Source organism: Bombina bombina, chromosome 7 (genome assembly GCF_027579735.1).
Source record: "Bombina bombina isolate aBomBom1 chromosome 7, aBomBom1.pri, whole genome shotgun sequence".
Classification (NCBI taxonomy): Eukaryota; Metazoa; Chordata; class Amphibia; order Anura; family Bombinatoridae; genus Bombina; species Bombina bombina.
This window is the reverse complement of record NC_069505.1, coordinates 136,118,080-136,134,375: the sequence shown is the minus strand read 5'-3', so window position 1 is coordinate 136,134,375 and position 16,296 is coordinate 136,118,080. Positions and strand designations below refer to the sequence as shown.

The 16,296-nt window shown below is 40.4% G+C and overlaps 1 protein-coding gene across 1 annotated transcript in view; it reads left to right on the top strand.

Annotated features, from left to right (window-relative positions):
- The window catches only part of ACP2 (acid phosphatase 2, lysosomal), an 89,319-nt gene that overhangs the window by 31,160 nt on the left and 41,863 nt on the right, over positions 1-16,296 (top strand). The window contains exons 3-4 of the mRNA XM_053720334.1: positions 9,088-9,174; positions 10,914-11,066. Of these exons, the coding sequence (XP_053576309.1) occupies positions 9,088-9,174; positions 10,914-11,066 (240 nt within the window). The remainder of the gene's footprint in view (positions 1-9,087; positions 9,175-10,913; positions 11,067-16,296) is intronic.

Here is a 16,296-nt window from a genome sequence, read left to right as displayed (position 1 = left end):
ACTCTTCGCCCAGGCGTGGGCAAGAGATTTTCAGGATCCCTGGGCGTTGGAAATTATATCCCAGGGATATCTTCTGGACTTCAAAGCTTCCCCCCCCAAAAGGGAGATTTCACCTTTCACAATTATCTGCAAACCAGATAAAGAGAGAGGCATTCTTACACTGTGTACGAGACCTCCTAGTTATGGGAGGGATCCATCCAGTTCCAAAGGAGGAACAGGAACAGCGTTTTTACTCAAATCTGTTTGTGGTTCCCAAAAAAGAGGGAACCTTCAGACCGATTTTGGATCTAAAGATCTTAAACAAATTCCTCAGAGTTCCGTCGTTCAAGATGGAAACTATTCGTACCATCCTACCACTGATCCAGGAGGGTCAATATATGACTACAGTGGATCTAAAGGATGCTTATCTTCACATTCCGATACACAAAGATCATCATTGGTTTCTCAGGTTTGCCTTTCAAGACAGGCATTACCAGTTGTAGCTCTTCCCTTTGGATTAGCTACAGCCCCAAGAATCTTTACAAAGGTTCTAGGGTCGCTTTTGGCGGTCCTAAGGCCGCGGGGCATAGCAGTAGCCCCTTATTTAGACGACATCCTGATACAGGCGTCAAACTTCCAAATTGCCAAGTCTCATACGGACGTAGTACTGGCATTTCTGAGGTTGGATGGGTGGAAAGTGAACGAGGAAAAGAGTTCTCTATCCCCACTCACAAGAGTTTCCTTTCTAGGGACTCTGATAGATTCTGTAGAAATTAAAATTTACCTTGACGGAGTCCAGGTTATCAAAGCTTCTAAATTCCTGTCGGGTTCTTCATTCCATTCCGCGCCCTTTGGTGGCTCAGTGTATGGAAGTAATCGGCTTAATGGTAGCGGCAATGGACATAGTGCCGTTTGCATGCTTACATCTCAGACCGCTGCAACTATGCAGGCTTAGTCAGTGGAGCGGGGATTACACAGATTTGGCCCCTCAACTGAATCTGGACCAAGAGACCAGGGATCCTCTTCCTTGGTGCCTATCTCGGGTCCATCTGTCCAAAGGTATGACCTTCGCAGGCCAGATTGGACTATTGTAACAACAAATGCCAGCCTTCTAGGTTGGGGTGCAGTCTGGAACTCCCTGAAGGCTCAGGGATCGTGGACTCAGGAGGAGTCTCTCCTTCCAATAAATATTCTGGAACCAAGAGCGATATTCAAAGCTCTTCAGGTTTGGCCTCAGTTAGCAACTCTGAGGTACATCAGATTTCAGTCGGTCAACATCACGACTGTAGCTTACATCAACCATCGAGGGGGAACAAGAAGTTCCCTAGAGATGTTAGAAGTTTCAAAAATAATTCACTGGGCAGAGATTCACTCTTGCCACCTATCAGCTATCCATATCCCAGGTGTAGAGCACTGGGAGGCGGATTTTCTAAGTCGTCACTTTTCATCTGGGAGAGTGGGAACTCCATCCGGAGGTATTTGCACAACTGATTCTCCGTTGGGGCAAACCAGAACTGGATCTCATGGCGTCTCGCCAGAACGCCAAGCTTCCGTGTTACGGATCCAGGTCCAGGGATCCCAAGGCGACACTGATAGATACTCTAGCAGCGCCCTGGTCTTTCAACCTGGCTTATGTGTTTCCACCGTTTCCTCTGCTCCCTTGACTGATTGCCAAGATCAAGCAGGAGAGAGCATCGGTGATTCTGATAGCACCTGCGTGGCCACGCAGGACCTGGTATGCAGATCTAGTGGACATGTCATCCTTTCCACCATGGTCTCTGCCTCTGAGACAGGACCTTCTACTTCAGGGTCCTTTCAACCATCCAAATCTAATTTCTCTGAGGCTGACTGCCTGGAGATTGAATGCTTGATTTTATCAAAGCGTGGCTTCTCCAAGTCAGTTATTGATACCTTAATACAGGCACGAAAGCCCATCACCAGGAAAATTTACCATAAGGTATGGCGTAGATATCTTTATTGGTGTGAATCCAAGTGTTACTCATGGAGTAAGGTCAGGATTCCTAGGATTTTATCTTTTCTCCAAGAAGGTTTGGAAAAAGGATTGTCAGCTAGTTTCTTAAAGGGACAGATTTTAGCTCTGTCTATTCTTTTGCACTAGCGTCTGGCAGATGTTCCAGACGTTCAGGCATTTTGTCAGGCTTTAGTTTGAATCAAGCCTGTGTTTAAACCTGTTGCTCCACCATGGAGCTTAAATTTGGTTCTTAAGGTTCTTCAAGGAGTTCTGTTTGAACCTCTTCATTCCATAGATATCAAACTTTTATCTTGGAAAGTTCTTTTTTTTTTTTTTTGGTAGCTATTTCCTCGGCTCGTAGAGTCTCTGAGCTATCTGCCTTACAATGTGATTCTCCTTATCTGATTTTTCATACGGATAAGGTAGTCCTGCGTACCAAACCTGGGTTCTTACCTAAGGTGGTATCTAACAAGAATATCAATCAAGAGATTGTGGTTCCATCCTTGTGTTACACAATCTGGACGTGGTCCGTGCTTTAAAGTTTTACTTACAAGCTACTAAAGATTTTCGTCAAACATCTGCTTTGTTTGTTGTCTACTCTGGACAGAGGAGAGGTCAAAAGGCTTTGCCAACCTCTTTTTCTTTTTGGCTAAGAAGCTTAATCCGCTTAGCCTATGAGACTGCTGGACAGCAGCCTCCTGAAAGGATTACAGCTCATTCCACTAGAGCTGTGGCTTCCACTTGGGCCTTTAAAAATGAGGCTTCTGTTGAACAGATTTGCAAGGCGGCGACTTGGTCTTCGCTTCATACTTTTTCAAAATTTTACAAATTTGATACTTTTGCTTCTTCGGAGGCTATATTTGGGAGAGAGGTTTTACAGGCAGTGGTTCCTGCCTTGTCCCTCCCTTCATCCGTGTACTTTAGCTTTGGTATTGGTATCCCACAAGTAATGGATGATCCGTGGACTGGATACACCTTACAAGAGAAAACACAATTTATGCTTACCTGATAAATTTATTTCTCTTGTGGTGTATCCAGTCCACGGCCCGCCCTGTCATTTTAAGGCAGGTAATTTTTTAATTTAAACTACAGTAACCACTACACCCTATGGTTCCTCCTTTCTCGGCTTGTTTTCGGTCGAATGACTGGCTATGACAGTTAGGGGAGGAGCTATATTACAGCTCTGCTGTGGGTGTCCTCTTGCAACTTCCTGTTGGGAATGAGAATATCCCACAAGTAATGGATGATCCGTGGACTGGATACACCACAAGAGAAATAAATTTATCAGGTAAGCATCAATTGTGTTTTTTTCTACAGATCTCTGTAAGAAGTATGTGTCCATTCACGCTTTGTGAGCTGTCTACCTGCCGGACAGCTAGACTGCTTTTGTCTTCTAGGTCTTGGAGACTTGCACTTCAGAAGACTATTTCACATGCAGTAGATGGGGACATTTTTAAAATCCTTTATACAGGATTCTCTGGCAGTGGGCAGGCACAGAATATGTATGTTGAGACTAGGGGTTAATCTATCCTTTATTGGGTCATTTTTCCTCTTTGGGCTAATTTTGTTGAAATACTTTATTACTATGTGTGTGGCTTATGCTTTATACTGGGATTTATGTATAAACTTAAAATTTCGCAGTTGGTTTTCTTTGCTTGCTTAGCTAGAACATGCTAACTGACAGATTGCTTGAGTGTTTGTGTAAATTTAGCTCCGGTGTTGTAGGCAGAGGGAAACGTGCGCCTTTTACTTGCTGCATAGTTTCCTCTCTCTGCTGTCGGATATTCACGGAGCAGATCTGCATCATTGAATTTCAGTCTCTACTGTACGATCGTTTTTGAGACTTCTGACAGCCAAATTGTGTATAAGTGTTACGGTAAGGCACCCCAGCCTGTCTGAGGTGTAGGGGGCCTGATTGGTTTATTATTTTAAAGAATTTTTGCATAAAGTTAAGCGGCTGTGGTATTAACAATTCTTAAAGTGACAGTGTATTTAAAAAATTTCTACAATTTGGGATTTTTTTTTATTTAGTATTATAGACATGGAAAGACTCTGTGTGTTTGACAAATGCTTGTTATGCCTAGAGGGACAAATTGTTTTGCCTATGCAATTCTGTGCTGCATGCTTAGCTAGAACACGTCAATTTAAAGATAAATTGTTGCCTGCTGAGCCCAATGTGTCTCAGGATGATCCTGGAGGAGTTTATTTGGCTGTAGATTTTGCTGCACAGGTATCTTCTGCGCTATCTGCGGCATTATCTGCTTTTCCTATGCTGGAAAAACGCAAGAGGAAAATTAGACATTCAGATAGTAAGGTTTCTGTTCCACCTACTGCTACGCAGGTTGCCCTCCCTCATAAGTCTGATGAGGAGGATACGTCAGTAGCCTCTGAGGGTGAAATCTCAGATTCGGACAGTATTATTCCATCATCTGATACTGAAGAAGTAAACTTCAGATTTAAGCTTGAACACCTTTTGTGTACTGTTAAGAGGTATTGGCTACTTTGGATGACTCCGATACTTCTGTTGTCAACCCTAAGAAGTCTAGTAAACTTAAAGGGACATTATACACTCATTTTTTTCTTTGCATAAATGTTTTGTAGATGATCTATTTATATAGCCCATAAAGTTTTTTTAAAAAAAATAAATGTATAGTTTTGCTTATTTTTAAATAACATTGCTCTGATTTTTAGACTCCTAACCAAGCCCCAAAGTTTTATGTGAATACTGTCAGCTACCTTCTCCAGCTTGCTCCTGTTTGTGTAAAGGGTCTTTTCATATGCAAAAGAAGGGGGAGGGGGGTAGTGTCTTATTTGCCACTTGCAGTGGGCTTTCCAGCTACCTTTTCAACAGAGCCAAACTGACAGCTTCTAAGTAAGTTTTTAAACAGTTTTATACTGGATTTTTATATCAGTATCTGTGCATCTTATTCTTTATAGTAGTGTCTATTACATGCAGTTATATGAAAATGAGTGTATACTGTCCCTTTAATAAATACTATGATGTTCCTTCCTCTTTGAAAGTTTTTCCTGTCCCAGACCGTGTGACGGAGATTATTTCACAGGAATGGGAGAAGTCAGGGATTCTTTTCTCACCGTCTACCGTATTTAAAAATATGTTTCATGTTGCTGACTTCATTAAAGATTCTTGGCGCCCTTTGGTGGCTCAGTGTATGGAAGTAATCAGCTTAATGGTAGCGGCAATGGACATAGTGCCGTTTGCACGCTTACATCTCAGACCGCTGCAACTATGCAGGCTCAGTCAGTGGAGCGGGGATTACACAGATTTGGCCCCTCAACTGAATCTGGACCAAGAGACCAGGGATCCTCTTCCTTGGTGCCTATCTCGGGTCCATCTGTCCAAAGGTATGACCTTCGCAGGCCAGATTGCACTATTGTAACAACAAATGCCAGCCTTCTAGGTTGGGGTGCAGTCTGGAACTCCCTGAAGGCTCAGGGATCGTGGACTCAGGAGGAGTCTCTCCTTCCAATAAATATTCTGGAACTAAGAGCGATATATTCAAGGCTCTTCAGGTTTGGCCTCAGTTAGCAACTCTGAGGTACATCAGATTTCAGTCGGTCAACATCACGACTGTAGCTTACATCAACCATCGAGGGGGAACAAGAAGTTCCCTAGAGATGTTAGAAGTTTCAAAAATAATTCACTGGGCAGAGATTCACTCTTGCCACCTATCAGCTATCCATATCCCAGGTGTAGAGCACTGGGAGGCGGATTTTCTAAGTCGTCACTTTTCATCCGGGAGAGTGGGAACTCCATCCGGAGGTATTTGCACAACTGATTCTCCGTTGGGGCAAACCAGAACTGGATCTCATGGCGTCTCGCCAGAACACCAAGCTTCCGTGTTACGGATCCAGGTCCAGGGATCCCAAGGCGACACTGATAGATACTCTAGCAGCGCCCTGGTCTTTCAACCTGGCTTATGTGTTTCCACCGTTTCCTCTGCTCCCTTGACTGATTGCCAAGATCAAGCAGGAGAGAGCATTGGTGATTCTGATAGCACCTGCGTGGCCACGCAGGACCTGGTATGCAGATCTAGTGGACATGTCATCCTTTCCACCATGGTCTCTGCCTCTGAGACAGGACCTTCTACTTCAGGGTCCTTTCAACCATCCAAATCTAATTTCTCTGAGGCTGACTGCCTGGAGATTGAATGCTTGATTTTATCAAAGCGTGGCTTCTCCGAGTCAGTTATTGATACCTTAATACAGGCACGAAAGCCTGTCACCAGGAAAATTTACCATAAGGTATGGCGTAGATAGCAAGTGCGACATCCGATTGGTGTGACGCCTTGTCTGAATCGATTTTAGTAGAGACTCCATTGTAGGAGACACTTGATAGGATTAAGGCTCTCAAACTAGCCAATTCATTTATTTCTGATGCTAACATGCAAGTTATTAGACTGGGAGCCAAGATGTCTGGCTTCACTGTCCTAATCCGCAGGGCATTGTGGCTAAAATCTTGGTCAGCTGATGTTACCTCTAAGTCCAAGCTTCTGGCACTTCCTTGCAAGGAGAAGACCTTGTTCGGGCCTGGTCTGGCAGAAATCATTTCTGATATTACGCAAGACAAGAAGAACAGACTCAAAGGACGTCAAAGTAATTTTCGTTCCTTTTGTAACTTCAAAGGTCAAAAGTTTTCCTCTCCCTCTTCAAAGCAGGAGCACTCCAAGTCTTCTTGGAAGCCCAATCAGTCTTGGAATAAAGGGAAGCAATCAAAGAAACCCTCAGCTGAGTCTAAGTCAGCATGAAGGGTCGGCCCCCGGTCTGGGATCGGATCAAGTGGGGGCAGACTTTCCCTGTTTTGTCAAGCGTGGAGACGAGATGTCCCAGATCCTTGGGCTGTTGACATAGTATCTCAGGGTTACAAAATAGAATTCAAAACTTTCCCTCCCAGGGGAAGATTCCACCTCTCAAGATTATCTGCAGACCAGGTAAAAAGAGAGGCATTCTTGAACTGCGTTCAGAACCTTTCCTCCCTGAGAGTGATTGTTCCAGTAAGGGAACAGAGTCTAGGATTCTATTCAAATCTGTTCGTGGTGCCCAAAAAAGACCCATTTTAGACCTAAAGTGCCTCAACAAGTTCCTCAGGGTACCGTCCTTCAAAATGGAAACCTTTTGTTCCAATCTTCCTTTGGTCCAAGAGGGTCAGTTCATGACGACCATAAACCTCAAGGACGCGTATCTTCATATTCCCATCCACAGGGATCATCACAAATTCCTGAGATTCGCCTTTCTAGACAAACACTTTCAGTTTGTGGCTCTTCTGTTTGACCTTGCCACAGCTCCCAGAATTTTCTCAAAGTTTCTGGGGGCTCTCTTGGCAGTGATCAGGTCCCGGGGAATTGTAGTGGCACCTTTCCTGGACGACATATTGGTTCAGGCACTATCTTTTTAACAAGCAAACTGTCATACAGAGATCTTGTTTTTGTTTCTACGTTCCTACGGTTGGAAAGTGAATCTGGAAAAGAGTTCCCTTGTTCCAGCTACAATGGTGGTTTTCTTAAGGACCATAATAGATTCCCTATCTGAAAATTTTTCTGACGGAGGTCAGAAAATCCAGAATTCTCTCCTTGCCTCTCCAGTCTACTGTTCGGCTATCAGTGGCTCAATGTATGGAGGTAATTGGTCTGATGGTCGCTTCCATGGACATCATTCCCTTTGCCCAATTCCATTTGAGAGCTCTGCAATTATGCATGCTCAGACAATGGAACGGAGACCATTCGGATCTGTCTCAGAGGATAGATCTAGACCAGTCAACAAGAGACTCTCTCCCGTAGTGGCTTTCTCAGGACCATCTGTCTCAGGGCACATGCTTCCGGAGACCTTCCTGGGTGATTGCGACCACGGACACCAGCCTGCTAGGCTGTGGAGCAGTCTGGGACTTGTTAAAGGCGCAGGGATTATAGACTCAGGAGGAGTCTGCTCTACCCATAAACATCTTGGAATTGAGAGCGATTTACAATGCTCTGATCGCTTGGCCTCAATTGTCCTTATCCCGGTTTATCAGGTTTCAGTCGGACAACATCACCTCAGTGGGTTAGATCAACCACCAGGGAGGAACTCTGTATCTGATGGCGTTTCAGCAGAATGCCAAGCTTTCAAGGTACGGTTCAAGGTCAAGAGATCCTCGGGCCGCTCTGATAGATGCTCTGGCGGTTTCGGATAGAAATATTAATCAGGAAATTGTTGTTCCTGCTCTCTGCCCCAATCCTCCTCCTCATAAAGAACTTCTGCCTCGGCTGAGGCCTCTTTTGAGAGTAAGGTTCTTAAAGCGGTGGTGCCTTCTGTTTAGGTCTGCCTGTCTTGTTCTCCATCCCTGTTCATTCTGTGTCCTCTAGCTTGGGTATTGGTTCCCACTAGTAATTGAATAACGTTGTGGACTTTCTATATTTTAGGAAAGAAAACACAATTTATGCTTACCTGATCAATTTCTTTCCGGATATGGAGAGTCCAAGACCCCACCCTTTATTAAGACAGTTATTTTTGACTAAACCTCAGGCACCTTTACACCTTTGTGTTCATTCCTTTTCCATTTTCCTTTGGTCGAATGACTGGGGATTATGGGTAGGGGAGTGACACTTAACAGCTTTGCTGTGGTGCTCTTTGCCTCCTCCTGCTGGCCAGGAGTGATATTCCCACTAGTAATTGAATAATGTTGTGGACTCTCCATATCCGGGAAGAAAGAAATTTATCAGGTAAGCATACATTTTTATTTTATTTTATTTATCAGTAATGTCCAAATCTCTGCCCCACACCCTTAGCTGCCATAGTCTTCCACTACAATCTACTTCCTGCCCTCTAACATTTATCCCAGTTTGTGCATTCCCTGAGATGCCAGCACGTAAGTATAAATTCTGTTACTTTCAAATTGGAGCCAAGAAGGCGAATGAGGCGTTTCTTTGAGCTGGTTGCTTGAGATAACACTGTCATGCATGTAAATGTATTGAACCCTGTGCTTCCCCAGTTTTCTCACACCCCTATATGTTAATCAGGTAAACCTTTTAGGCCTCTCAGTGAATGGCAGGACAAGGGGGAGGTGGCACTCCTTTGTAATGTCTCAAATATGTCCAGATTTATAAATTGTTCATAACTATCTCATGATTTTTATTTTTCTCCAGATTGGTATGAAGCAGCACTGGGATCTAGGGCAGGAGTTACGAGCCCGTTACAAAGCGTTCCTTAATGAGTCATACAACAGGCATGAGGTGACAATTGCAGTCTAATCCCCATATGTCTTCATACTTCCTCACATCTGATTTCATGATTCAGAGCATACAATTTTAAACCATTTCCTAATTTACTTCTATTATCAAATTTTTCTTGTTCTCTTGGTATGTTTTGTTAAAAAGTAGGGACGTAAGCTCAGGAGCGTGCATGTGTCTGGAGCACTGTATGGCTGCAGTTTTGCAAGAATGTTATCCATTTGCAAGAACACTAGAGGGCAGCACTATTTCCTACCATATAGTGCTCCAGACACCTACCTAGGTATCTCTTCAACAAAGAATACAAAGGAAGCAAAGCAAATTTGAAATTAGAAGTAAATTGGACCCTTTTTTAAAATAAAAAAAATGTATGCTCTGTCTGAATCACAAAGGAACATACCTGAGTGTCATATCCCTTTTTAATTCTCCAGGCATATACAGTATTTAGCTAGATCTTTGTTTCTTTAAGACCAAACTGTCAGACCAGCAAGATATTCTATATTAGTAACATTGTTATTTACTGAGGTAATATGGCAACACTTAAAGGGACATAATACTCATATGCTAAATCACTTGAAACTGATGCAGTATAACTGTAAAAAGCTGACAGGAAAATATCACCTGAGCATCTCTATGTAAAAAAGGAATATATTTTGCCTCACAATTTCCTCAGCTCAGCAGAGTAAGTTCTGTGTAAAAAGTTATACTCAGTTGCTGCCCAGCTGCAGGTAAAAAAAAATAAATGAAGAAATGAACGGCAGCCAATCAGCATCAGCAGTGCTGAGGTCATGAACTCTTTTACTGTGATCTCATGAGATTTCACTTAACTCTCATGAGTTTTCATAGTAAACTTCCTTAAACTGAATAGGGAAATAAGATGAGGGTGCACGTAAGCTCACTCCCTTAGCTGTCCAAGGACAGACATACTGATTAGCTGCTTAGAAGTCCTTTACAATGGGATGTGGCTACTGAGGAACTTTTGATGTAAAATATCTTTCTTTTTTACATAGAGATGTTCAGGTGATATTTTCTAGTCAGCTTTTTACAGCTATGCTGCATCACTTTCAAGTGTTTCAACATTTGGGTTTCATGGCTCTTTAAGCTTCCACTGTATTTTTGCCACTTCTGCTAATATTTGAATAAGAACCAGTTGACAAAACAGGCAATTGCTTGTTAGCCCCAATGAAGATAGTGTAATGACAGAGATTTAGTGTAATTTGGTTCTATATAAATAATATAAGATCTTGAAAATAAACATTATGGGTCCCGATAATTTCTAAATTTTCCAGTTTGGGTTGACCTATTCTACTTGATTTTGGGTCTATTCCTTGTAATAAAATTACTATTTGTGTTAACAATAAGTATCTCTCTAGCAGCTTATAGTACCTCAGTTTAAAAGGTTCACTTTATTCAAGACTGATAAAATACACAATAGTGACGTTTTGGGTGTTTCCCCCTTAATCATAATCATGTACTATCCTGTATTTTTTCAGTCTTGAATAAAGTGAACCTTTTAAACTGAGGTGCTGTGGACCGACATTTGTTGAGTATTGACGATAAGGGACCTGGCAGTATCCCTGGTTGTCACGGGCACCCATTATTGACTCTGACTGCTGTGCTTATGTATTGAGCCATATCTATAGCAGCTTATGGCATTCTTTATTGAACAGTTATATGAACTTGCATAATTACGAATGAAGGTTTCAGTTTGCTTAAGCAAATATTACCCATGATCTCTCTAGATCTATGTACGGAGCACAGATGTGGACCGCACATTGATGAGTGCCGAAGCCAACCTTGCAGGCCTTTACCCACCTGCAGGCTCCCAAGTCTTCAATCCTAACATCACGTGGCAGCCGATTCCTGTACATACAGTGCCAAGCGCAGATGATCAGGTGAGCCTAAAGATATGGAAACGACGAGTCTGAGTACACTGAGTGAGTAACTAACATGCACTTGGTTTCATCATCGTCGAAAAATGTGTAAGCTTATTTGCCTATGTAAAATCAACACTACATTTCTACTGTAATATATTGAGATCTATAATGTTTTTAAAATTAGTGATGCACACATGCCTAATCGAATAGCAACAAGTAGATAGATTTTTGTATATATCACACAACTGTTTGTAAAAGTGTAGTCAAGAAATACAAAAAGAGTGGCTAATAAGCTGGTGCTATGGGCCTGATTATCTAAAGCTGTATGGGCTTGTTAGGATAGGGGCTTCATAATACTGGCAAAATGTTTTTAGAAAATCTAATTCTAAAAGGACGCTTGTACCTTGAGAACAGTGTATTTGCAGGGGTGTTGAAGAATTTGAAATACCTAATAAATAATATCTATTATTATTATTATTGACCAAAGATAGTCTCTGGATAACAGGTATGACTATAATTGTTCAGTATTGAAGGGACAGTCTACAATATAAGTTGTATTGTTTTAAACATTAGATAATCCCTTTATTACCCATTCCCCAGTTTTGCACAACCAACACGGTTCTATTAATATACTTTTTACCTCTGTGATTACCTTGTATCTAAGCATCTTCTGACAGCCCCCTGATCACATGACATTTTATTTGTTCTCTTTTGACTTGCATTTAGTACTGTGTTTTTGCTAACTCTTAAATAATTTCTTGGTCGTGAACACAATGTTATCTATGTGGCCCACATGAACTAGCAGTCTCCTGTTGTGAAAAGCAAATAATAATTAAAAAAAGCATGTCATAGGAGGCTGTCTATAGTGGCTTAGAAACAGGCAGACATTTAGAGGTTTTAATGTTATAAAGTATATTCATATAACAATGCTGGTTGTGCAAAGCTTGGCAATGGGTAATAAACAATTTTAGTGTAGACTCTCCCTTTAAGTCTAAGGACACAGTTATTTTAGATCATGGATTTGGCATATACACTCTTACATCACAAATAAGACACAATGGTTGAAATATTAGACATTAATAACCTAATATAAAATCTACAAATTGGTAACAAAAACAATTAAAAATTAACAAGTCTAGTGAAACTGTCTTTACTTAAAGGGACAGTATACACAAATTGTCATGTAACTGCATGTAATACACACAACTATAAATAATATGCACAGATACTGGTATGAAACCTTTTTAAATACATACTTTAATGCTCCCAGTTTAGCACTGTTGATAAGGTTAGACTAGGAAAACTGGAACAGGAGACGCACTCCTGCATTTGAAAAGACAGATTATACAAACAGGAGCCGCAGGAGTCTGTAGACTTCAGTAAGCATCTGACACTTTGGGTCTTGGTTAAGAGTCTGAAAATCAGCACAATGTTATTAAAAAATAAGCAAAACTATACATTGTTACAAAAACACTCCAAGATTGGCTATATAAATGTATCATCTACAAAATATGTATGCAAAGAAAAATCTATTGTACAATGTCCCTTTTTAATTTTTTTTACAGTACCAACAGAGCATTACCAACTACAGACTACCAATGTAGTATAATGTAAATGGTTAACAATATTCAATTTAGCAAATATTAGGAGATACTAGACAAGTTAAGTTCTATTCATTAATTAGCTAATTTATTTATTTTATCACAATTCATGTTAAAATGTATTATTACAATTCTATTAAAGTACTTAAGTATATCAATGAGAACATTTACGTTAGTAAATTTAGCTAACTAGCCCAATGCACCGTTCCCAAGTCTGTGTGGTTAGACTATATTAATAATATTTGGGTCCTATTGGCACAATATAATTCCATCCTCTACACAAGTGGCAAGGTCAACTAATATTAATTTATATTAGCTACTATGTAAGGACATTCCAATACATGTGCCCAACATTAAGTTACATTCTATGCAAACCAAATGAATATACTAACTTATGAGAATTAACTGTATTCTCTGTTTGTGTAGTTTATATCCTTTCTGCAGTTAAAGTGAAAGTCAATCTTGGCGTTTTTGAAACAAATAAAGGGGACTTTCATTCATGAATTATAAGATACTTTATGCAGAAAGCTATTTTATTTGTTTCAAGTGATCGCCGTTCTGAGATGTTCAGGCAAATCGCTGTTTTGCTAGAAAGGTGATGTTTTCACCTCTTAGCCAATAGCCGTGCAGTAAATCCGGCTTGGCGCCCATGGGTGAAAACTTTACCTCCTTAGTAAAATTTCTGCCGTAGCTGCATGAACAGCTAAGAACAGCGATCACTTGGAACAAATAAAGGAGCTTTCTGCATAAAATATGTTATACTTCATGAATGGAAGTCCCCTTAATTTGTTTCAATAGTCAATCCTAGCGTTTCAGAAACACTAGGATTAACTTTCACTTTAAGTATAAAAATGTACTTATGCTACAAATGTTTAAACAAACCACCATTTATTTGTTCTGATATTACATATATTGAAGTTTAAATGATCTTAGGCAATATTAATTATAGAAATAGTATAGTTATACCAATGTTTTAGGACCTTGGCCAGGATAATGCAGGCTCTGGTAATTTGTCAGAGATGGAGAACGGGTGAGGACCCTCCTGGTGTGATGGTACAGAATCTTGCAAAATGGGTGCCATCTGATTGTCTGCTCTTTAGCCTCTTTATACTGTAAATGTCTTACTTTCCATAAAACAAGCCTAGTGTGTGTACCTAGGGCCGTACCATCTCTGATAGGTCTTTTCTATACATTAACTGTGTTTAGATAAACATTTGCTTTACCTGTCCATCAGGTGTCACTAGGTCTGCACCTATCATTATGTAACTTCTTTTTCTTTCATGTAATTAGCAAGAGTCCATGAGCTAGTGACGTATGGGATATACATTCCTACCAGGAGGGGCAAAGTTTCCCAAACCTTAAAATGCCTATAAATACACCCCTCACCACACCCACAATTCAGTTTTACAAACTTTGCCTCCGATGGAGGTGGTGAAGTAAGTTTGTGCTAGATTCTACGTTGATATGCGCTCCGCAGCAAGTTGGAGCCCGGTTTTCCTCTCAGCGTGCAGTGAATGTCAGAGGGATGTGAGGAGAGTATTGCCTATTTGAATGCAGTGATCTCCTTCTAAGGGGTCTATTTCATAGGTTCTCTGTTATCGGTCGTAGAGATTCATCTCTTACCTCCCTTTTCAGATCGACGATATACTCTTATATATACCATTACCTCTGCTGATTCTCGTTTCAGTACTGGTTTGGCTATCTGCTATATGTAGATGAGTGTCCTGGGGTAAGTAAGTCTTATTTTCTGTGACACTCCTAGCTATGGTTGGGCACTTTGTTTATAAAGTTCTAAATATATGTATTCAAACATTTATTTGCCTTGACTCAGAATGTTCAACTTTCCTTATTTTTCAGACAGTCAGTTTCATATTTGGGATAATGCATTTTAATTTAACATTTTTTACCTTAAAATTTGACTTTTTCCCTGTGGGCTGTTAGGCTCGCGGGGGCTGAAAATGCTTCATTTTATTGCGTCATTCTTGGCGCGGACTTTTTTGGCGCAAAAATTCTATTTCCGTTTCCGGCGTCATACGTGTCGCCGGAAGTTGCGTCATTCTTTGACGTTATTTTGCGCCAAAAATGTCGGCGTTCCGGATGTGGCGTCATTTTTGGCGCCAAAAAGCATTTAGGCGCCAAATAATGTGGGCGTCTTATTTGGCGCGAAAAAATATGGGCGTCACTTTTGTCTCCACATTATTTAAGTCTCATTTTTTATTGCTTCTGGTTGCTAGAAGCTTGTTCTTTGGCATTTTTTCCCATTCCTGAAACTGTCATTTAAGGAATTTGATCAATTTTGCTTTATATGTTGTTTTTTTCTTTTACATATTGCAAGATGTTCCACGTTGCAACTGAGTCAGAAGATACTTCAGGAAAATCACTGCACAATGCTGGAGCTACCAAGCTAAGTGTATCTGCTATAAACTTTTGGTATCTGTTTCTCCAGCTGTTATTTGTATTGCATGTCATGTCAAACTTATTAATGCAGATAAAATTTCCTTTAGTACTGTTACATTACCTGTTGCTGTTCCGTCAACATCTAATTTTCAGAGTGTTCCTGATAACATAAGAGATTTTATTTTTTAAATCCATTAAGAAGGCTATGTCTGTTATTTTTCCTTCTAGTATACATAAAAGTCTTTTAAAACTTCTCTTTTTTTCAGATGAATTTTTAAATGAACATCATCATTCTGATACTGATAATGGTTCTTCTGGTTCTGAGGTTTCTGTCTCAGAGGTTGATGCTGATAAATCTTTGTATTTGTTCAAGATGGAATTTATTCGTTCTTTACTTAAAGAAGTGTTATTTGCATTAGAAATAGAGGATTCTGGTCCTCTTGATACTAAATGTAAACGTTTAAATAAGGTTTTTAAATCTCCTGTAGTTATTCCAGAAGTGTTTTATCTCCCTGATGCTATTTCTGAAGTAATTTCCAGGGAATGGAATAATTTGGGTAATTTATTTACTCCTTCTAGACGTTTAAGCAAATTATATCCTGTGCCATCTGACAGATTAGAGTTTTTTGGGACAAAAATCCCTAAGGTTATGGGGCTGTCTCTACTCCTGCTAATGTACTACTATTCCTACGGCAGATAGTACTTCATTTAAGGATCCTTTAGATAGGAAAATTGATTCCTTTCTAAGAAAAGCTTACTTATGTTCAGGTAATCTTCTTAGACCTGCTATATTTTTAGCGGATGTTGCTGCAGCTTCAACTTTTTGGTTAGAAGCTTTAGCGCAACAAGTAACAGATCATAATTTTATAGCATTATTTTTATTCTATAACATGCTAATAATTTTATTGGTGATACCATCTTTTGATATCATTAGAGTTGATGTCAGGTATATGTCTCTAGCTATTTTAGCTAGAATAGCTTTATGGATTAAACTTGGAATGCTGACATGTCTTCTAAGTCAACTTTGCTTTCCCTTTCTTTCCAGGGTAAATAATCATTTTCGTTCCTTTCCTCACAAGGAACAAAAGCCTGATCCTTCATCCTCAGGAGCGGTATCAGTTTGGAAACTATTTCCAGTTTGGAATATATCCAAACCTTATAGAAACCTATAGCCAGCTCCTAAGTACCTATGAAGGTGCGGCCCTTATTCCAGCTCAGCTGGTATGGGGCAGATTACGTTTTCTTCAAAG